This window comes from Staurois parvus, unplaced genomic scaffold (assembly GCF_062004578.1).
Source record: "Staurois parvus isolate SC_StPar_1 unplaced genomic scaffold, SC_StPar_1.0 ptg000277l, whole genome shotgun sequence".
NCBI lineage: Eukaryota > Metazoa > Chordata > Amphibia > Anura > Ranidae > Staurois > Staurois parvus.
The window spans coordinates 3423950-3447643 of record NW_028318073.1 but is presented as its reverse complement, the minus strand read 5'-3'; the positions used below and the strand labels follow the sequence as shown (position 1 = coordinate 3447643).

At 40.7% G+C, this 23694-nt stretch overlaps 1 protein-coding gene across 4 annotated transcripts in view; it reads right to left on the bottom strand.

Moving 5' to 3' along the window:
• Window positions 1-23694, bottom strand: part of RMDN2 (regulator of microtubule dynamics 2) — a 284536-nt gene that overhangs the window by 60530 nt on the left and 200312 nt on the right. For all 4 annotated transcript variants that reach the window (XM_089681783.1, XM_089681782.1, XM_089681784.1 and 1 more), the window contains one exon: window positions 1589-1687. In XM_089681783.1, the coding sequence (XP_089537909.1) occupies window positions 1589-1687 (99 nt within the window). The remainder of the gene's footprint in view (window positions 1-1588; window positions 1688-23694) is intronic.

Sequence of the window (23694 nt, the reverse complement as noted above, 5' to 3'; positions counted from 1 at the left end):
TACCAGTCAGAATACATAATTTGCTCCAGAAGAGGATGCACCAGAAAGGCCTGATTACTCTGTGAAGGCTTCAAAGATCCCAGGGAAGAATAAGTAACCTCAGATGTTTCTATCGGAAGTAGCCTGAATACAGATGGTACCATATCAGTGAGGCCCTGGACTAAAAATTTCTGAGACTAAGATGCAGAGACCTCCTGCTCCATCTCAGGCTGTGACTCCTCAGACCAATTCTACTGCCTGACCTTCCTCCAGCTCTTCCTCATCCTCCAACCATTCCTGCTCCAGGATTGGTGGTTCTAGTGATGAGGATCTATCCCACTTCATAGTCCCCTGAGAAACTGATACAATCATCCCAGCGATCTTATCTTCTAAACCCACTACGGCTGAAGCAAGATCATCCTTGTTTACATACGCTAGGGCAGAAGCCCCAGTAGTAGTCACAATGTCAGATAGACGGAGCGGCTCAGACTGCCCAGTCGCTTCTGGCCTGTCAGGAGAGGATATTACAGCGGACCTTCGGCTAGGTTCCTCAGGACCTGGTGGTGGTGCATTAGTGCCCTTTCCTGCTGCACCTCCCCACTCTGCTTTCTGGAAGACATCACTTCAGATAGTGCAAACCTGTGCAGCTCTACTATTAACACATGCTGAATTATGAGCCACCTAGGGCAGCTCCTGACTGACTGGTCCATGCTTCCCCCTCAGGGGATTACTCACATTCCCCTACTGAATAGCCCATTCTGTGTCCTGTCCTCTAGATAAACAAAATATGGCTGACTTCTGTTTCCAGCCACACTCCCTCTAGTAGCAGAAAACAAACACCGCAAGCACATCTCGAGAACAACAGTGAACACTCCCCTTGGTGGAAACTCAGTCACAACACCTCTCCTTTTCCCTCCAAATTACAGCTTTTGTTTTTTTCTTCTTACAGAGAGAAAATAGAGATATCTTACCAGTCCTGTCGCAGGTCTCTGACTTCCATCAGGCACCAACCTTCACCCATCACAGTGAGCACTGTCATACAGACCTTCAAGGACTTAGTCCCCATGCTGAGGGGCTACTGCCTTGGACCCGTATAGCACCCCGCTGGTTAGATTTACAAATGCACAGGGTTTCATCTGCGTGGGGTCCAGTGCCGTAAGGCTGCATTACAGGCAAAACCTTGAGGATTCTTCTCCTTATCCAGCAAGGCTTGGGTAGCATCCATGTTTGCTCATAGTCTTCTGAATGGATCTGATTAAAGTCCCTGATTCTCTAATGGAACTGTTCTGGACTTTCAGGTATGCTCCAAGAGCACAGCAACACTTACATTGACCATTCACCTTACAGACACTGGCAAGAAAACTGAGGTACTTCCTGTATAGGAGGGGTTATATAGGGGAGGACTTCCTCTGCGATTAGTCGGTCAGTGTCCATTCACCTATAGGTGGCCTGTAACCCACATAGTCATGAATAGCCTGCTCTGTGTCCCATGATGTACAATAAAGAAACAGGTTTTGGCTAGAGTTGGGTTTTAAAAATGTGTCCAATTAATAAAATTATGTCACATGTTTATGTCAATAGTACTGAAAAACAAACAATAAATATTTGCCTTAAGAAAATGGTGCAAGGCCTCGTTCACAGTTGCAGTGGGTGGATTTCCAAAAAGAGCAGCAGCAACTTTTCTCTCAATCCAGGATAGCTGAGAAACCTGAAAAGAATAAAACAGTTATGGAAGGATGTTAAAGGATAAGTTCACTTTTAAGATATATAAATAAATGCACATCTTTTTTGCAGGTAAAAAAATATGCGTTTATTCATTTCTATTCATTAGGATTCGCAAAGCATTCCACCCAGGGCTGGATTAAGAGCATTATGGGCCTGGTACTGAGAATTGTGGCGAGCATTTTTTTTTTGGTGGGCCCTGGATTATGAAGCCCCTTGCCCTGTATGCTACATTAAAATTTTCTCTATAGCCCCACCTTCCTTAACCACCCACTGATCCTGTGATCCCCTCCCTCACTGTACTGTGCCTGCAGCTCCCCTTGCCTTACCACCCACCACACTTGCAGATCCCTTCCCTTACCATCCATCATGCGTGGGCCTATTTCTCTTACCACCTACTGTGCCTGTAGCCCTCCTTGCTTTACCACCTACCGCACCTGCAGCCTTCTTCCCTCATCACCCACCATAGCTGGGCCCCCCACTTTTTTTTGTCCCTCCTGTCCTGGCCAACCTGGTCTATGCCTCAAGGACTGCTTCTGTCGCTACCACACACTAGTGGAGTATTAGTATGGGGTACAGCACAACACAGTGTAGGGCATAATATATATATAATTCACACACAAGGGTCTCCAAGGTTTTAGATTTATGGTTATGGTTCTGATAAGTTACAAAAAAGTTAAAGAAAAAATAAACCAAAAAAAATTTAACAAGTCAAAAATAATGTTGTTTTATCGAGTTAATGTTATATTGTTACTGTGTTTTATTGTTAACCGTTGTTGTTTGCTTTGCAGAAATACCAATCAGCTGCAGCACCGATCTGTTTATTTTGACAGGAACAGGGTATTGGTCTCAGAATATATACGTCAGTGTGTTCAGCGCTGCAGGAGGAGATTTCTTGCACGCAGTTAAAATTAAAAAAAAAAAATCCAAACATGAGGGGCCTGGGGTGGTCAGTGGTGGATCGCTTCTATGCTTTGGCATATATGTATTTTTTTTTTCTAAATCAAATAAAGAACATTATATGTATGCCCAACATTAGAAGTGGGTGGATGCAGGGCAGTAGATTTGAATGGGCATAACACACACTTTTTCTGGCAGAGATTTCTTCATTCACATCGATGTGAATGGAGGAATCTGTTAGGTTTCTTTTTTCTTTCAGCCCATGAGGTGCCTGAAAAAAGAACATTACATGTATGCCTAACATGGACCAGCAACGTACAGGTACATTGCTGGACTCTGAGTGGTTATTACAATATTGTTTTTTTTCAGTCGGCGATCGGTTTTCTTGCTAAAGCAATCCTAGCGGCTGATTAGCTACTAGATTGCTTCTACAAGCAGCAGGAGGAGACACATGTTGAGTTCATGGAACATTTTATTTTTTGAAACAAGATTTTTTCCACAAAAAAATTTTCACTTTAACCGCTTGCCGCCCTGCCACTGTATATATATGTGTGCAGGGCGGCACTCAGGCGCAAAACCACGTTTTAAAACGGGTTCCGCGCTCCTGACGTTTTCGCCGGCACGTGCTCCCGCCGACCCGCGGATGACACCATTCGATCCCGGAGGGATCAATCATTAGATTTCAGCCAGTGATGTCTGGCTGAAATCAGATGCTCGGTCCCTGTCCTATCCTGTCCTGTGTTGAAGTTTACACAGGACAGGATATGATGTCATTCTTCTCTGCCTGGACACATTCTGTTCCAGATAGAGAAGAAGAAACAGTAAAAGTGAGTAAAACACTACACATTTACAGTTAGAACACTCTAGGTCACATTTAACCCCCTGATCGCCCCCCCCCAGTTAACCCCTTCACTGCCCTGTCACCAGTGAACCGATTTTTACTGATCACTGTATCAGTGTCGCTGGCGACTTCCGGTAGGGTTAGCGCCCCTCCCAGATAGCGCCAGTTTGCCCGCTAGTACACCAGTAATCCCATTTAACCCCTTAATCTCTCCCCCCCCCCCAGTTAACCCCTTCACTGCCCTGTCACCAGTGTCACTGATCAGTGAACCAATTTTTACTGATCACTGTATCAGTGTCGCTGGCAACTTCCGATAGTGTTAGCGCCCCTCCCAGATAGCGCCAGATTTCCCGCTAATACACCAGTAATCCCATCTAACCCCTTGATCGCCCCCCCCCCCCCCCCCTAGTTAACCCCTTCACTGCCCTGTCACCAGTGTCATTGATCAGTGAACAGATTTTTACTGATCACTGTATCAGTGTCGCTGGCGACTTCCGATAGTGTTAGCGCCCCTCCCAGATAGCGCCAGTTTGCCCGCCAGTACACCAGTAATCCCATTTAACCCCTTGATCGCCCCCCCCCCCCAGTTAACCCCTTCACTGCCCTGTCACCAGTGTCATTGATTACAGTGAACAGATTTTTACTGATCACTGTATTAGTGTCACTGGTGACTTCCGATAGTGTTAGCGCCTCTCCCATATAGCGCCAGTTTGCCCGCTAATGCACGGGATTTTTTTTACCAAAAACATGTAGCAGAATACATTTTGGCTTAAATTTATGACTAACTTTGAGTTTGCAATATATTTTTTATAGCTGAAAGTAGAAAATAATGTTTTTTTTCAAAGTTTTTGTGTTTTTTTTGTTTATAGCGCAAAAAAAAAAAAAAAAGCGCACAGGTGATAAAATACCACCAAAAGAAAGCTCTATTTGTGTGAAAAAAAGGACGTAAATTTCGTTTGGGTACAGCATTGCATGACCGCGCAATTATCATTTGAATTAGTGCAGTGCTGTATAGCAAAAAAAGGCATAAATTACAGTATCTATACCATAGTTTGTAGACGCTATAACTTTCACACAAAGCAATCAATATACACTTATTGGGATTTTTTACCAAAAACATGTAGCAGAATACATTTTGGCTTAAATTTATGACTAACTTTGAGTTTACGATATATTTTTTATAGCTGAAAGTAGAAAATAGTTTTTTTTCAAAATTTTTGTGTGTTTTTTGTTTATAGCGCAAAAAATAAAAAGCGCACAGGTGTTAAAATACCACCAAAAGAAAGCTCTATATGTGTGAAAAAAAGGACGTAAATTTCGTTTGGGTACAGCATTGCATGACCGTGCAATTATCATTTGAATTAGTGCAGTGCCAAACAGCAAAAAAAGGCCTGGTCATTAAGGGGGGTAAATCCTCAGGAGCTCAAGTGGTTAATGAGATATTCCTCACACATGCCATGGGTATATGTGGAATTACATCCCAAAACACATTCTGCTATGTCTCCTGAGCATGGGGACACCACAAATGTGAGACTTTTTGGGAGCCTAAAACCAATGACCACCTTCAGGCTATCAAAGGGGACAATTACCTCATTTCACTTCCTCACTACCTATCACAGTTTCGGAGGCCCTGAAATGCCAGGATAGTACCAACACCCTCCCAAATTACCCATTTTTTGGAAAGTAGACACCCCAAGGAATTTGATAAGAAATGTGGTGAGTATTTTGCACATCTCATTTTTTGTTACAAGGTTCTGAAATACAGAATACTTTCTTTATTTTCCAAATCTAACAAGCAAGATCTGCAAAAGACTTGCAATAAAAGAAAAAAAGGCAGCACTAATAAATTAAATGTTCAAATTAATTAGTGATAAAATTAAACAGTGAAAATTATATTGTGACAAAAAATAGTCTTTGAAAATTTATTTTTCTCTTTTTTCATCAACAGTGAACAGTGTCTATCACTACAAAAACAGATCTGTGCAAATCCACCACCAACAGAATTGAATAAACTCACCAGAGCGAATTGCCAGTTAAATTATAAACCAGCAATTGCACTTTTTTGCTCTGGGAGCAATACTCTGCAGGCAGACTCAGCGGTGACCAGCTTTTCAAAATATTCCTCTCAGCTTGTAGATGTAAAATTCTGTAGGTCAGGGAGACCCAGATATCCAGACACTTAATTTATCTTCCTTGGGAGCAATACTCTGCAGATCTATAACTCAGCAGCGAAAACTTCCAAACCGAAATCCAAGAACTTCATGCACAGGCTCAGAAAAAAAAGAAAAACAAAAAAAACAATTGTGTGATACCGTACGACACGTTAATCCATACATCGTAATCCACTCACATGGAACAGTGTCATGGCCGACACTAGTGATTCTTGTGATTGACTCCTGATATCGAACCAGCCTGTTCCTGATCTCCACTTGACTGCTTCCTGCCCTGATCTCTGGCTTGTCTTGGATTATTCTTCTGTCTCTGTTCCTGTCTGATTGATCTTCCGTTGCTGACCTGGCCTGTGACCTGACTACTCTTCCTCCGCTTTAAGCCTGATCTGCCTAAAGGATACCGAACCTGGCTTGTCTGACCCTGCATCCTCAGCACGCAGCTCTCAAGTATCCATCCATCCAGCACGGCTACATCAGAACCCTGCTCCCTGCCTACAACTCATCAGCTCTTCAGCTATTAATGGACTGAGCACAGGCACTCATACCCCACCGTGCCCCTGTGACCGCTGTCTCACCATCAGCAGTCCTTAAGCCGGAGTTGTACGGGAGGCCTGCCTCTTCACGTCAGGCTAACTATCCAGGTACGTGAAAAGTGTCTGGATATCTGGGTCTCCCTGACCTACAGATTTTACATCTACAAGCTGAGAGAGGAATATTTTGAAAAGCTGGTCACTGCTGTGTCTGCCTGCAGAGTATTGCTCCCAGAGCAAAAGAGTACAATTGCTGGTTTATAATTTAACTGGCAATTTGCTCTGGTGAGTTTATTCATTTCTGTTGGTGGTGGATTTGCACAAATCTGTTTTTGTGGTGATGGACACTGTTCACTGTTGATGGAAAAAGAGAAAAAGAAATTTTCAAAGACTATTTTTTTTCACAATATAATTTTTCACTGTTTAATTTTATCACTAATTAATTTGAACATTTAATTTATTAGCGCTACCTTTATTTGTTTTATGATTGTAACCTTTATTTTAAGGGTAAGGTTTAGCAGTTTATGTTAATTGATTGATGAGAACACTATTTTGGCGCTATTTCCACTTACATTCTTTTTCAAAAGACTTTCCATACCTCTTAGAAAAACTTTGGAGTCTTTACTTTCCAAAAAGGGGACATTTGAAGGGGGGGGGGGTGGAGTTTATAATATCCTGGCATTCCAGGGCCTCCAAAACTGTGAAAGGTAGTGAGAAAGTGAAATGAGGAAATTACACCCTTTGAAAGCCTGAAGGTGGTCATTGGTTTTCGGCTCCCAATGCAGCTAGGCTTCCACAAAGTATCACAGAAGTGATATCCCCATACTCAAGAGAAGTAGCATAATGTGTTTTGGGATGTAATTTTACATATACCCATCTAATTAAAGTGACAACTTTGTGTAAAAAAAAAGTTTTTGTCATATTTCAAAAACTTGTGGCAAAAAAGAAAACCTTCCATGAACTCAACATGCCTCTCAGCAAATACCTTGGGGTGTCTACTTTCCAAAATGGGGTAATTTGAATGGATGTTTCTACTATCCTGGCATTTCAATGCCTCCAAAAATGTGATAGGTAGTGAGGAAGCTACATGATGAAATTTCTGCCTTTGAAAACCTGAAGGTGGTCATTGATTTTCAGCCCACATACGCAGCTAGGCCCCTACAAAGTTTCACACATGTGAGATCCCCATACTCGGGAGATGTAGAAGCGTGTGCTTTGTGGTGTAATTCCACATACACACAAGGCATGTGTAACAAATATTTTATTAAAATTTTTTTTTTGGCACAAAGTTTATAAAAAAAGATTACAATCTTCAGCATGCCTCTCAGCAAATTCCTTAGGGTGTCTACTTTCCAAAACAGGGTCATTTCTGAGGTTGGCTGCCCTGGCATTTTAGCACCTAAAGAAATGTGATAGACAGCCAGAAATTAAAAGCTGCGTAAATTTCAGTATTTACTGTGTATAAAATAGTCTGAAGACGTTAGAACTTTCACCGATCAATATACACTTATTTGGATTTTTTTTATTAAAGACATGTAGCAGAATACATTTTGACATAAACTGATGACAAAATTTGAGTTTACTGGATATTTTTTTTATAACAGAAAGTCGAAAATATTGTATTTTTTCAAAACTTTTGGCCTTTTTTCTTCCAAAAAGGAAAAACTCAGTAGTGAAAAAATACCACCAAAAGAAAGTGCTACTTGTGTGAAAAAAAATGGTATAAATTGTTTGGGTACACTATGGCATGCAATTACCAGTTAAGATAGTGCAGTGCTGAATAGAAAAAATTGGCATGGTCATGAAGGGGTAAAACCTTCCGGAGCTCAAGTGGATAAGGGATAAAAAAAAAAGCTATCCAAACCTGCCTGGTCCTATGTGGAAAAGTAATTGCCCACTAAACCTAATAATTGACTGTGCCACCCTTGGCGGCAACATTGCAATCAAGCGTTTGCGATAACTGGCAATAAGTCTTTCACATTGCTGTGGAAGAATTTTGGCCCACTCTTCTTTGCATAATTGTTTTAATTCAGCCACATTCATACAACCAATTTATTTGTCCTGGGACTTTAAATGAGGCACAACACATAGAACCAATGAATAACTAGTTTCCAACATTTTTTATTAATAAATGAATAAACATCTCATTACATACAAAGAGAGGATAAAATGGTAACAAGCGGATTTGTAATGAATCCATATTAATGCATTTCATCCAAGTACAATCCAGATGTCAATAAAAATGCATCCAAAACCTTGATGCGTTTCGTGACTCTTTGTTCACTTCTTCAATAGTAGATGCATGTATACAGGTGAAACTCGAAAAATTAGAATATTGTGCAAAAGTTCATTTATTTCAGTAATGCAATTTAAAAGTTGAAACTAATATATGAGATAGACTCAGTCAAAGAGGGGAAGCGCTTAACAAGCCAGTGTCCACTGCCACGCAGGCAAAATGGCGCCACAAGCGCAATACTCCTCAAATGTATAATAATGACATTGTGATATATTGACTAGATTTTATTGTATTACTGCACAGATTATGTAAACTACATCAATATGACATTTCTGTTTTGGGTCTGCCTTATCTCAGTAGCTGAAATGCATTGAGGAGGCTCATTCCTCTTTTTGCTGTCCATGCCTGCTCATACGAGACAGGCGGGGTTTGCGCCACATTGGCACCATGTCTGCGCTCAGTGTGTGATGTCAGCTCAACTGTGGCATCATAACACTGGTGCGCCTTGTTCCATCTTGCTGCAGTGTTGAGGGGTACTGCGCTTGCGGCATCATTTTGCCTGCATGATGGTGGGCACCATCTTGTTGTTAAGTGCTTCCCCTCTGACTGCACACACATGGTGTTGGGAGGGCCGGTGACTAGCCCTTGGGGATAAATAGTGGAAGTAGATGGTGTTTTTTTCCATGAGGATACGGAGTAGCCACACTTGTTGAGCACCTCTCCTCTTTGATTGCATACACATAGTGTTTGGAGGGACTGAGAAGCAACACTTTAGCTTATAGCTCTTGTTTCTGCATTTGGTTTTCGGTGCTTGGTGGTCTGCTTCTTTTCACTAATATATTCCTTTTTCTTTGGACTGGACTCTGAGACTTGGATGCCTCTCTTTCTTTTTTCATACCACCAGGTACAGTTTTTTGTACTTTTCAATTGTAATTTCAATTTGGAATCCAATCCGGAATCCCAAGGTATCCCTTGTGTAAGTGCTAACCTAACTGAAAATGTGGATATAACAGAGGAACTTGGAATCATCAACTTGTCAAATCATAAACTTTCTGAACCAGAATTAACCATCCTTTCCAAAGGCCTTACATTCTGCCCAACCACCAAATTGGATCATTTACAATTATTGTCAGATATGGAGGATTTCTTCAGGAGACTAAGGCTCAAAGAATATTTCCACAGTAATGATAGGAATCCTAGTACAATGGAGTGCTACACAAAGAAAAAAGAACAGCTGCTTCAAACCTCCACAAGGACGCAACCCCAAACTGGACACCTATATTGATAGCTTCAGATTGCGAGCTACATCCCTGATATCCACCCAGCAAAAGAAAATTCTGTACAATCTTTCACCACTAGAGCAAAGAGCTATACACGATTTGTGCAATAATCAGGCCACCACCATCAAACCAGCGGATAAAGGGGGAGCAGTTGTTGTGATGGATACAAACAAATACATACAAGAAGGCCAGAGACAGCTGGAAAATGCCATCTACTATAAAAAACTGGATTATGATCCGACCCAGGACTTTACAAAGCAATTAAAAGGTCTCATTAACCACTTGCCGCCCAGCTACCGCATATAAACGGCGGCAGGGCGGCGCTCGTAGGCAAAAGCACGTTTTAAAATGGCTGCCTTCAAAACAGGTAGGGGGCGCGCGCCCGCCCTACCTGTCCCGCGGGTGTCAGCAGCGGGTCTCCGCCGCCGGGTCACGGCTGGTTTTTACCGGCCGTTTTCCCGCGATGAGCGGTGATCACTGACACAGAGCAGGGCTGCATTGTTTACACACAGCCCTGCTCTGTGACAGTTCGCCGACAAGCTGCAGAGGGAGAGAAGAGTTTCTCTCCCTCGATCAGCTCCCCCCTCCCTCCCCCCGTCCAGTACACACCCCGGCCCCCTAGTAAAACACTACCCTTACACAGCAAATTCTAAAAATGTGAACCCCTTCCTCCCCAGTGACATTAGTACAGTGTCAGTGGTTTTTTTTCACTGATCACTGTATTGGTGTCACTGGGGATGTCAGTGACCCCAAGTCAGTTCCCCCCCCAGTGTCAAAATGTCCGCCGCAGTCCCGCCATAAGTCGCTGGTCGCCGTCATATGTTGCTGATTGCCGCCATATGTCGCTGATCGGCGCCATTATTAGTATAAATAAAAATTAAAAATACCAGTATCTTTCCTGCCATTTGTAAACGCTATAACTTTCACGTAAACCAATTAATTTACAGGTATTGGGTTTTTTTTTTTAGCAAAGACATGTCGCAGAATGCATTTTGGCAGAAATTTATGACTAAATTTGATTTTTGCATTTTTTTTTTTTACTGGACATGTTTTATAGCAAAAAGTCCAAAATATTGTTTTTTTTTCCTCAAAATTGTCAGCCTTTTTTTTTATAGCGCAAAAATAAAAACCGCACAGGCGATCAAATACCACCAAAAGAAAGCTCAATTTGTGGGGAAAAAAAGGATGCAAATTTCATTTATGTACCGTATTGCATGACTGCGCAATTGTCCGTTAAACTAGCGCAGCGCTGTATAGCAGAAAAATGGCGTAAATTGCAGTATTTATACCATAGATTGTAGACGCTATAACTTCCACACAAAGCAATCAATATACACTTATTGGGATTTTTTTTTACCAAAAACATGTAGCAGAATACATTTTGGCCTAAATTTATAACCGGCTTTGAGTTTACTATATATTTTTTATAGCTGAAAGTAAAAAATATTGTTTTTCTTCAAAATTTTTGGTCTTTTTTTGTTTATAGCGTGAAAAATAAAAAGCGCACAGGTGATCAAATTACACCAAAAGAAAGCTCTATTTGTGTGAAAAAAGGACGTAAATTTCGTTTAGGTGCAGCATTGCATGACCGCGCAATTATCAGTTGAATTAGTGCAGCGCCGAGTAGCAAAAAGAGGCCTGGTCATTAAGGGGGGTAAATCCTCAGGAGCTCAAGTGGTTAAAACACTTTCAGCCCACCTACATTCAGAACTTATAAATGCGATTCCGGATCATCCAGAAATCGGGGACTTCTACATGCTGCCCAAAATCCACAGGCCAGGAAATCCAGGCAGACCCATCATAACAGGTATGAACACACTCACCGAACAAATCTCAGGCTTTGTAGAAAAAAATTTAAAACCGTTAGTAAAGAATACTACTAGTTTCCTGCAAGACACAACTGACTTTCTAAACAAGATCAACAACATAGAGCAAATACCATCTAATACACTTCTAGTGACTATGGATGTAGTATCCCTGCATAGTAATAACCCTCACAAGGATGGATTAGCTGCATGTCACAGATCTTTATCATCCTCACCAAACCACAAATACACTGCTGAGGATGTTACATTCAATGACATTACATGTCATTGAATTCATACTTACACACAACTACTTTACTTTCAATAAAGATATCTATCTTCAATGTATGGGTACTGCGATGGGAAGTAAAATGGCACCCCAATATGCCAATTTATTTACGGCTGACCTGGAGGAAATATTCCTGAACAGCATGGGACAAAAACTATACAGATACTATGGCTATATTGATGATATTTTCATCATATGGACAGAAGGTGAGGAATACCGAAAACAATTTACTCATTGATCAACACTTTTAATTCATCAATCAAACTAAAAATGGAATACTCAAACACACACATCAACTTCCTTGACACCACAGTATACATCAGGGATGATAGGCTTCACACCTCAATATACAGGAAACCCACTGACAGATGCAACTACCTCCACAGTTCTAGCTTCCACCCCCAACACACGAAACGTGCCATCATACACAGTCAGGCCATTAGATATCACCAAATATGTTCTGACCCAAGAGACAGAGATAAACATCTCGGGACACTAGCTGACTCCTTCCATAAGAAAGGTTACAAGGACAAAACTATCAACACCAGCATAAACACAGCCTTGAAAACCCCAAGAGAAAATCTACTTCAGTACAAAGAGGAAAAAAAACAAACAACCGTGTACCTCTAGTAACCACATACAACCCAGCACTAGAAGGAATAAGAAAAATAATCAAAGATTTACAACCCATCATAACAGAGGATGGAACTCTGAAAGAAATATTCCAGCAACCACCAATACTGGCCTTCAGATAACCCCCCCAACCTCAGAAATAAACTAATCGGTAGGAAACGTCCTTCTGATCAAGATTTCACAAATAATGGAAGCAAACCCTGATATAAAAAACGCTGCAAACTGTGCAACCAAATCAATCCATCAAAAAGTGTCAGACACTCAAAAGGGATCTTCAATATCTCCGGATCATACAGCTGCACCTCCAGTAATGTTGTGTACCTTATCCAGTGCAGAAAATGTAGCAAAGGATCTTATGTTGGTGAAACAGGACAGAAGTTGCAAACAAGGATGAATTTGCACAGACATACCATCAAGGAACATAAAGAAGATGACTTTTGCACACCTGTGGGACACCATTTCGCACAACCAGACCACACAATGGGAGACCTAAATATTTTAGTTCTTAAAGGAAAGTTCAAATCCATTCAGGAAAGAAAAACTTTTGAACTAAGAATGATAATTCTATTTGACACAAGAGATAACGGCCTTAATTTGGACATGGGATTCCTCAATCATTATCCAACAGTGTTATGACTATCACCTCAAGCATGACTCCCTCTGTGATGTGAGTGTTGTCCCCCCCCCCCAGTCTGTGCTTTTGCCGTGTCTTATCTTTAGCCTTTTTTTTTCTCATCCCCCACATCTCTTCTAATATTCTGCTAAAACTTTGTGAGTAGTACTGCTTGGACCTTGAAGAAGGGGACATATCCCGAAAGCTTGTCCTCAAAATTGTATGTTAGTGCAAATAAAAAAAGTATCACGGACAGTACTCAATTGTTTTTGTACTTTTCATAAACTCACCATGTGTTTCCTTTAATTACTGCTAGACTGCAACCAGTGCTGCATTTTAATTGTATTTTTGTTGTTTATCTATTATTCTGACGCAAATATTAATTTGATATTATAATGGGAGCTCTCGACTCATGGTGGTTCATTCTTTGGCTGCCTATATTTTGTTTCTACATTCGACTCTGGGTACTTGGTGTTCTATTTATATTGTGAAGCGCTGAGCAAACTGTTGGCGCTATATAAATCCTGTATAATAATAATAATATTACTTTTTACTGGCACATTCCTCTTTCTGTGGACTGGACTTTGATACATAAGTGTCTTTTCCTTCCTTATACCACTAGGTGCAGTCTTTTGCACCTTTCATATACAGTAATACCTCGGTTCAGGAACTTAATTTGTTCCATGACTTCCGAGGCAAATTTTTCCATAGGTTTCAATGTAAATCAGGTTAATTCATTCTGACCTCTACGAACGTGGTCGCCAACCGAATCAAACTTTCCTATAAGGTTCAATGTAAATAAGGTTAATCCGTTCTGAACTTTATTTTTTTTTTTAGTTTTTCAAACACAAAATCATGAAACAAAGTACAGTATAGTACAGTATGAAGAGGGAGAACACTAACCTTGCTTGAGACGACTTCTAGAGGACAGAAAGGCGGGTGGGAGGCGGTTATTGCTCGGAGGGGAGTCTCCCTCTATAACCATAAGGACACTGGGGAGATCTCCTTCATGGGCTTGTGCCCCGGAAGTGCCTTTTCCTCCTGCGTGATATAGGTACTGTTCGGCATCTTTTTCCAGAAGAGCCCTGTTTCAATCACAGTTGAAAACTTGTTGAGCGATGTATCCTTCTGCCGTCACTAATTCGGCAAATTCTTTCTTGTAGGCTTCTGCAGCGGCCTGGTCAGAACTAGAAGCCTCACCATGTCTTGTCACACTGTGGATGCCACTTCTCTTGTGGAATTTTTCAAACCACCCTCTACTGACTTTAAATTCTTCACTTGCTGCTCTTGTAGATTTCCTGGCTTTTTCACAGATCATAGCTTCACCAATACTATCACCTGTCAGCTATTTGTCATTCAACCACACTAACAAAAGTTTTTCCGCCTCTTTCAGCACTTGTGTCCTCTGCTTGGTTAACATCGTTACTCTTTTTGCCACATCAGCTCCTTTGATGGCAGCTTCCTTCTTCAAAATAGTGGAGATTGGTGACTTTGCCATCTTGTACTCCGAGGCCAGATCAGTCACACGAATACCACGGTCATGCTTTTCTACAATTTCCTTCTTCAACTCAATGGTTATTTTCTTCAAAACCTTATTCTTACTCTGCACTTTGTTTTTACCACTATGCTTGCTCTGCACATTTTTGTCACCTTCACTACCGCTGTGCACATTCTTGTCACCTTCATTACTGCTCTGCACATTCTTCTTGTCACCTTCATTACCGCTCGGCACATTCTTTTTACCACCATGCTTGCTCTGCACATTGTCACCTTCGTTACTGCTCTGCACGTACTTGTCACCTTCGTTACTGCTCTGCACGTTCTTGTCACCTTCGTTACCGCTCTGCACTTTCTTTTCATCTTCATTACTGCTCTGCACTTTCTTTTTACCACCATGCTTGCTCTGCACATTCTCGTCACCTTCATTACCACTCTGCACTTTCTTCTTACCACGATGCTTGCTCTGAATTTTCTTTGGAGCCATACTGGATGTCCGGTACAGTATGTACTAAAAAGCACACAAAAACGTTTTACAGCAAGTGTGCACAGGGATGTACAGTACAGTACTGTACAGTATGTGCTAAAAAGCACATCAAAAAGCTTCAGTACTGTAAGTGTCTTTACAGTACACTTTCAGTATACGAAGGACCTAAAACTCTGGTATATAAAGGTTTCAAGGAAGGTATTCTTTATAAGAAAGAAAAAGCATTCCTGGTGCCCTTAGCTGCCAGGGTGCCAGTGATGTACAGCCTGCCGAAGATACATAAATCTCTAACTCACCCCCCCCCATAGACCCATCATTAGCGGGATAGATTCCATCACATCCCAATCTGGGGGATATATTGATTACTATTTACAACTGCTAGTGCTTGATGCCCCCGCCTATTTGAAAGATACTAGAAACGTAATTAATATTCTGGGAGAAATACAGTGGAAATCTAGCTAAATTTTAGGCACAGCTGATGTTACATCACTGTATACTGTTATCTTGGGAAGGTGATTTGGACTCATTAAGTTCTTATATAGATCTTCTTAATGCTAATGATAGGGGTATATCTTTGTCTTACGAGGCTAGCACCAATCAGTTGATATTCCTGGATCTTCAAATTAGTATACAGAGTGAAACCATTAACGTCTCCACTTTTTTAAACCTACTGATAGGAATAGCCTCATACCAAAGGGGCGTTGTCATCATCCCTCTTGGTTGGCCTTGGTGCCAAAGAGCCAGTTTTTGCGTTTGAGGCGTAACTGCACCCGCACTCAAGACTTTCTGGAGCAGGCTAAATTCCTTAAATCCAGATTTATAGAAGAGGGCTATATCTGGATAGGGTTATATTGGAGGTGACTGCAATTGAAAGGAACTCTCTACTGGTTGAAAGACCGAAGGTGCCTGCTGATTTCAGTTCTTCTGGTCTTTCACTTATTACTTCTTTTTCTGAACAACATTATAAGGTTAAACAAATTATCAAGAAGCACTGGCCAGTATTAAAAAAATTATTGTTTACTGGGTCCTATCTTACCAGAAAATCCTTAGAAATAGGGTGGCTCCTAATATTTACGATCCCCCTTTATGTCCAACATTCTTTCATGACTATAAAGGTTTCTTTCTTTGTAGGAAGTGTAATATGTGTAAGCTCAATAAACCTGGAGATAAAAAAATATGTACTTTTCACTCTACTCAAACTTTGAGGACTTATGCTATTCACTCCTTTATTACCTGCCATACTAAAAATTTAGCATATTTGCTTATCTGTACTTGTGGTAAACAATACATTGGACGTACTACTAGGGAATTACACATTTGTCTTAATGAGCACTTTAGGAACACTAGGAAGGCTTTTAAATGGCATAGTGTTTCATGTCACCATGCGCTTTCCCACAATAAGAATCCTGAAGGAATTGCTTTCCTCGCCATTGATAAGTACATTCCCCATTGTAGAGGTAACGCCAAGAGAGAGATATCCCATCTTGAGGTCAAGTGGATTTATTACTTTAAGACCTATGATCCATACAGTTTGAATGTTGACTGGGATATTAATTGTTTTATTAATAAGAATTAGCACTATTATTCTTAATATTTAATTTCTGTTTTTGCATGGATCAGTACTGAGACAGCCGGATGGTCTTTGATAAAAAAAAATACATTTTTTAATTGATAATTTTTCATTTAATTTGCTTTATAATGATATGATTAACTTTTTTTTTTAATTTTATTAATGAGTTTTTCCAGGAGGTGTAATTATCTGGTTCATCTCTGGGGGCATATCATTGCCTTTAATCGCTTATTTTCATGATACGATAATGATTTGATCAACTTATTTCATTAATTACATTTTCCAAAAGGTGTAATGATCTGGTTCACCTCTGGGGGGCATATCATTGCCTTTAATCGCGTATTCTTTTATGGCTATGGTGTTTTGGCCATTGATTTGTTAATCTTATCATGACGATTTGGTTATTAGCCTGGGTCTGTGTAAAAATTTAGGTTGCAGCTGTGCATGGTAGCCAATCAGCTCCTAACTTCAGCTTGTTCAATTAAGGTTTGACAATAAAACCTGGAAGCTGATTGGTTTCTGTACAGAGCTGCACCAGATTTTGCGCTATCCAATTTTAGTAAATCAACCCCTATAGTTTTCCCCTATTTACTGCTATATTGCAACCAGCTTTGCACGTTATTTTTGTTGATCACCCATTTTGACTTTATTATTCACTTATTATTATAGTCCATACCTAAACCTCTTTCTATAGCAACTAATTTGGGTGACATCATGGATTGTCTACCCATGTTGAATCTGCTTCCAGTTTCCCCCTTGGGTTTTCGCTGAGTCACACTTCCACAGATCCCGGGTGAGACTCCCCTGGCGAACACCATTTGGAAAAACTGTCATATCTATTCTTAGCTGGTTTGACCCTTGAGGTTGGAATTACTCTATGTATTATGATTGTATAGGGTCAACAGTATACTTAATTAGGTATGAAATGCATTAATATGGATTCATTACAGCTTGTTACCATTTTATCCTCTGTATGTAACGAGAAGTTTATTTATTAAACAATTTTGGAAACGAGTTATTAATTGGTCGTATGTGTATATTAATGAAAGGATGGAGGCACATCACTGGGTGCACCAGTTCACATTCTATTTAATTCAGCCATATTGGAGGGTTTTCAAATGTTCTGCCCATATTGTTGAAAATAATGTATGTAATATACTGTAATGTTATATGATGTTGCTGCCATCTATTGGTTAGAGTTATTATGCCTAGTTATATCAGGATTAGTCAGGAAGTGGTAATTTTCACATACAGTAACCTTCAACCTGGAAGTTCATGTCCTCCATTTCGTGACTGCTTCTGAAACTAGCAAGTAGCATACAGTGGAGCTCCAAGCTATTCCTGGACTTATGGTGGAATTGTCCGTGAGTACACTCACTGATGGGATGAAGTTGTTGTATAATGTTTAATGTACTGACACATATGTTTTGTTTGTGCTTATGTTGTAGTTTTACAAAGTTATTCAGAACAAAGAATACATACAGATCTGATGCCTCACGTTTCTTGACTGAATTATTGCTAGACTATCTGACTAGTGTTATACAACAGTTCAATAACGCGAAGCAGAACAGTAAAAGGACACCCACGTGGCAGTCTGGAATAAACGGAGACGCCATTACTGCAGCATGAGTCTAAGATCAGGAACAAAGTATCAGGCTGATGACACACTACTGCCGACACAGCGAGGTAGGGATAACATCCCCAGTGCCAAGCAAGACGATGCACAGTCACATGTGTCCAGATCTACACGATCTAGTAAGATGTCCTCAGCAAGTTTTTCAGCAGTTAGAGCTCGTGCCAAGGCAGAAGCTGCCCGTGTCCAGCTACAGTACGCAGAAAAAGAAGCCATGATGATGCAGGAGATAGCAGCTAAGAAACCTGTCATAGCACAAAGAAGAGGCAAAATTCTGACATTGAGACAGATAATCTAGGGATTACAGTGTTCCAGAAAACTAAAGATGATGATAAACAGGCCCTCTCTATAGAGGATCAGACCTTCTTACAGATTATGGATAGAGAGGCCTACCAAGATGACAATCACAGTTGGGTGGCCCCTCTACCCTTTCGCACACCCAGACGTGTTTTGCCTTGTAACAAGGAGCAAGCCATGAAGCGTTTGCGTTCACTCAGCAAAACACTACAGAGAAAGCCAGAAGCGAAAAGAGATTTCACTGAATTCATTAAAAGGATGCTGGACAATGATCACGCTGAAGTTGCAGGACCAATTGAGACAGACAGGGAACACTGGTATCAACCTATGTTTGGTGTTTACCATCCACACAAACCTAACCAAGTCAGAATAGTTTTTGATTCCAGCGCAGAGTATGAAGGAGTTTCTTTAAACGACGTACTGTTAAGTGGCCCTGACCTAAACAATACTTTGCTAGGTGCGCTTCAGAAAAGAACCTATTGCTTTCACAGCAGATGTGCAACACATGTTTTATTGCTTTCTTGTCAGAGAAGACCATAGAGACTTTCTACGTTTTCTCTGGTACGAAGACAATGACATAGACAAGGAAATTGTCGAGTACAGAATGAAAGTGCACATATTTGGCAACAGGCCCTCTCCTGCTGTCGCTATATACTGCATGCAAAAGGCTGCCCAGAAAAATGTGGAGTTCTATGGACAAGAAGTCAAACACTTTGTATTGAGGCATTTCTATGTAGATGATGGACTCGCTTCTGCTAGCACTCCTGAAGATGCAATTTCCATCCTCAGTAAAGCAAAGCAAATACTGGCAGAATCCAATCTGCGTCTTCATAAAATCGCTTCCAACAGCCAAAGAATAATGGAAGCCTTCCCTGTAGCAGACAGAGCTAAGGACCTTAAAGATCTTTGCCTAGGTACAGACACCCTTCCTCTGCAGAGAAGCCTAGGCCTGAGTTGGGATCTAGAAACAGATAGTTTTGTTTTCCGAGTTTCTTCAGAGGAAAAGCCCTTTACACGTAGAGGAATTCTATCCACCGTAAATAGCCTCTATGATCCCCTAGGGTTTGTGTCACCTGTGACAATAAAGGGTAAGGCCTTAGTTTGGGAACTGTCATCTGGGAAAAGTGAATGGGATGCATTGCTTCCAGAAGGGAGACTATGTGAGTGGGTTCAATGGACAGAATCCTTGCAAGCATTAGAGCACCTAAAGATAGACAGATGTTATGTTCCCATATCTCTATCAACAGCTCGCAGGAGAGAACTGTGCATTTTCTCAGACGCATCCACCATAGCGATAGGTGCAGTGGCTTACTTGAAAGTAATTTATGCAGAAAATGTGTGCCATGTTGGAATTGTTATAGGAAAGTCCAAACTAAGCCCTAAACCAGCCCACACAATTCCTCGTTTAGAGTTGTGTGCTGCTGTACTTGCAGTCGAAATGTCTGAACTAATCACTTATGAACTAGACACTGACTTTAATGCTGTGAAATTCTTCACTGATAGCAAGACTGTCCTGGGGTACATTTGCAACACCACAAGGAGATTCTATCTGTATGTCTCCAACAGAGTGAATAGAATCCGGCAATCTACACACCGAGATCAGTGGTTCTATGTATCTACAGAGCAAAACCCTGCAGATTTTGCTACTAGACCTACTCAAGCAGCATGCCTGCAGAAATTTATATGGTTCTCAGGCCCATCCTTTCTGTACCAACCACACTGTAAGGATAGAGACACTGCTAATGTTTATCCACTCACAGAGCCCGAAGCTGACCCTGAAATCAGATCGGAAATTACAAGTTTCAGTACCAAAGCTTCTGAAGCACTTCATTCACATTGCTTTGAGAGATTTTCTTGCTGGGAAAACCCTAGCCAGACTCATCCACGTTGCTAAAACCTTCCAGAGGGAAACCAATAGCGATCAGGTCAGAAGGTGGGAAAGTTTCCATGAACAGGTCAATCTAGAAGAACTTTCACAGGCAAAGTCTGTTATAATTTCTTCTGTTCAAAACAAACATTTCCAGAAGGAAATTGACTGCATCACAAAACAAAAGACATTCCCAAAACAAAGCCGTCTTAGGAAGCTCATCCCCTTTGTAGACAAGAATGGGTTGTTGAGAGTGGGTGGACGTTTGTCTCTTGCCGAACTTCCAAAGGTTGAGAAAGGCTGGTATACCGTATATATACTCCGTTTTTCGTGGGATAATGGTTGAACTATGACATTATAGTTTTTAGTCTCATATTAGCTAGGATTCCATTTTCCTGTTTGTGTGTTTTTTCTACATAGCAGTTGTTACATAGGTAGTGGAATAATAAATTATGCCAGACAGGGAGTGTTCTGCCCATATTGTTGAAAATAATATATGTAATATACTGTAATGTTATGTGATGTTGCTGCCATCTATTGGTTAGAGTTATTATACCTAGTTATATCAGGATTAGTCAGGAAGTGGTAATTTTCACATACAGTAACCTTCAACCTGGAAGTTCCTGTCCTCCATTTCGTGACTGCTTCTGAAACTAGCAAGTAGCATACAGTGGAGCTCCAAGCTATTCCTGGACTTATGGTGGAATTGTCTGTGAGTACACTCACTGATGGGATGAAGCTGTTGTATAATGTTTAATGTACTGACACATATGTTTTGTTTGTGCTTATGTTGTAGTTTTACAAAGTTATTCAGAACAAAGAATACATACAGATCTGATGTCTCACGTTTCTTGACTTCTGAATTATTGTTAGACTGTCTGACTAGTGTTATACAACAGTTCAATAACGCGGAGCAGAACATCGAGCATGAACAGCTTGTTTCAGGTCATGCTACAGCATATCAATCGGATTTAATTCCAGATTTTAGCTAGGTCACTTCAAAACCTTAATTTTGTTTTTTTTTGCCATTCAGAGGTGGACTTGCTGGTTTGCTTTGGATCATTGTCCTGTTGTATAACCCAAGTGCACTTAAGCATGAAGTTACAAACTGATGGCCAGTCATTCTCATTAGAGCCCAGAATTCATGGTTCCATCAATTATGGCAAGTTGTCCAGGTCCTTAAGCTGCAAAATAGCCCCAGACCATCACATTACCACCATCATGTTTGACTGTTGGCATGATTTTCTTTGTATAAAATGCTGTGTTAATTTACACTAGATCTGTTCCATCAGTCCACAGAATATTTGTCCAAAAATCTTAGGGATAATCAATTTTTTTTTTAGCAAATGTGAAATGAGCTTTTTGTTCTTTTTGGTCAGCAGTGATTTTTACCTTGGAACTCTCCTATGGATGCAAATTTTGCCCAGTCTCTTTCTTATTGATGAATCATGAACATTGACCTTAATTTAGGCAAGTGAAGCCTGTAGTTCTTTAGATCTTGTCCTGGTTTCTTTTATGACCTCCTGGATGAGTCGTCATTGTGCACTTGGAGTAATTTTGAATCCTTGGAAGGTTCACCACTGTTCCAAGTTTTCGCCATTTTTGGATAATGGCTCTCACTGTGGTTCACTGAAATGGCTTTGTAAACCTTTCCAGACTGATACATGTCAACTACTTTGTTGTTAATCACAGTTCATTCATGATTTAGCAAGGAGTAGGAAAATTACTTTTTCACATAGAGCCAGGCAGCTTTGGACAATTTTTTTTCTTAATAAATGAAATTATCAATTAAAAACTGCATTTTGTATTTACTTGGGTTATTTTTGTGTAAAATAAAATTTATTTCATGATCTGAATCATTTAAGTGTGACAAACATGCAACAAAAAAAAAAAAAAAATCAATCAGGAAGAGGGCATATTCATTTTCACAGCACTGCACATTCATACAATATGTATCGTTGTTCTCTCCAAAACTATTTGTAATTCTGCCCATTCACTTTTATGATTCACACACTTTAGCCAGGAAGATTACTCAAATACTTCCATCTACCCTGTATCTCCATTCATGTGAGCTGTCAAACCAAGTTTCTGATATTCCCAAAAAGTCAATATGCTCCTCAAGTATCAGAAGTTTCAGTTATTAAATTTTATTACCAGACTAATAGCACTTGTGTACATAGTTGTGTATAAGTGCATAATATTTTAACATTGCCCACTCTTAGGTTACAGGTAGATTCAGCAAACCTACTAGCATTGGTCCTGGACCCATATCTGCATTCAGTGTTCACTTTGACCCTTGTACAGTGTGCAGTATACCTCTCACCAATTCCCTCCCCCCTACCCACATTCCTCATTTAAAAGTTCCTCCAAGTGTCTGACCAACTTCTTCCACAACTGAGCTGCACCCTCCCCAATTAGGTGCAGTCCATCTCTGCTGTAGAAAAAGGAAAGAAGGATTTACAAATTAACCCCTTTTCAAGATTTTCTGCAATGATTCTGATATTGCCTTGGTCCCTGGTAGGCTGAGGAGATACACCTGACCTCATGGATTGCTGGAACCTGGAAACAGGTTGATGGCACAATAATATGGTCTGTGGGATGGTAGCTGGTCTACTGAGTGTTTAAAGAAAACATCCAAGAAGTCGGGTAAGTAGCAAATACTAGGCTGGAAACCTTAGAAGTAACAAAAAGTGAAGGTTTCACTGAATTCACCTCGACAAGGCACCTGAAGTGGCAATATGGACCCTAGGGCAAGAGATGAGAAGTGGACAAATATAACACCAGAGAATGCTGCTGAAGCCAAATATATAGTCTCTTGGAGGATTTCCCCCCGTATCATCTGGATGGGGATGGTATAGGAGCAAATAGGCATGGAAGCTAGAATAGATTTATTGATTGCTGAATCTCATAAGATTTGTGGAAGGGGTTCAGTGATCCAGGCAAGTTTCTTTAGAAACAAGAATGAGACAAAATTTCCAGCTGCACCACAGTCTGTGGATTGAAGTAATGGAAGTAGGGAAGAGCAACTGCAGAAGAATGGAACATCACTGAAAGAAAAAATTGGTTTGACAGTCTAGTGTGCCCTTCTCAACACACACTAGATGGGGTACGCTCTCAGTTGCTGTAGGGTAATATTACAAGAAATGTTCTTTTTGGCCACAGTTAATACAGAGGCCTTGAAACTGGCATCTGGTTCTTTCCTCTAAGGGAAGGTGTGAGTGGCCCAATTGCATAGGCTTCTCTTGGGGAGACAAGTGAATGACCTTAGGTGGTTCCAAGGCTCACTGGAACTTTGAAGCCAAATGAAGCATGTAGGGTCCTGCGGGTATGCTCTTGGAAATGGA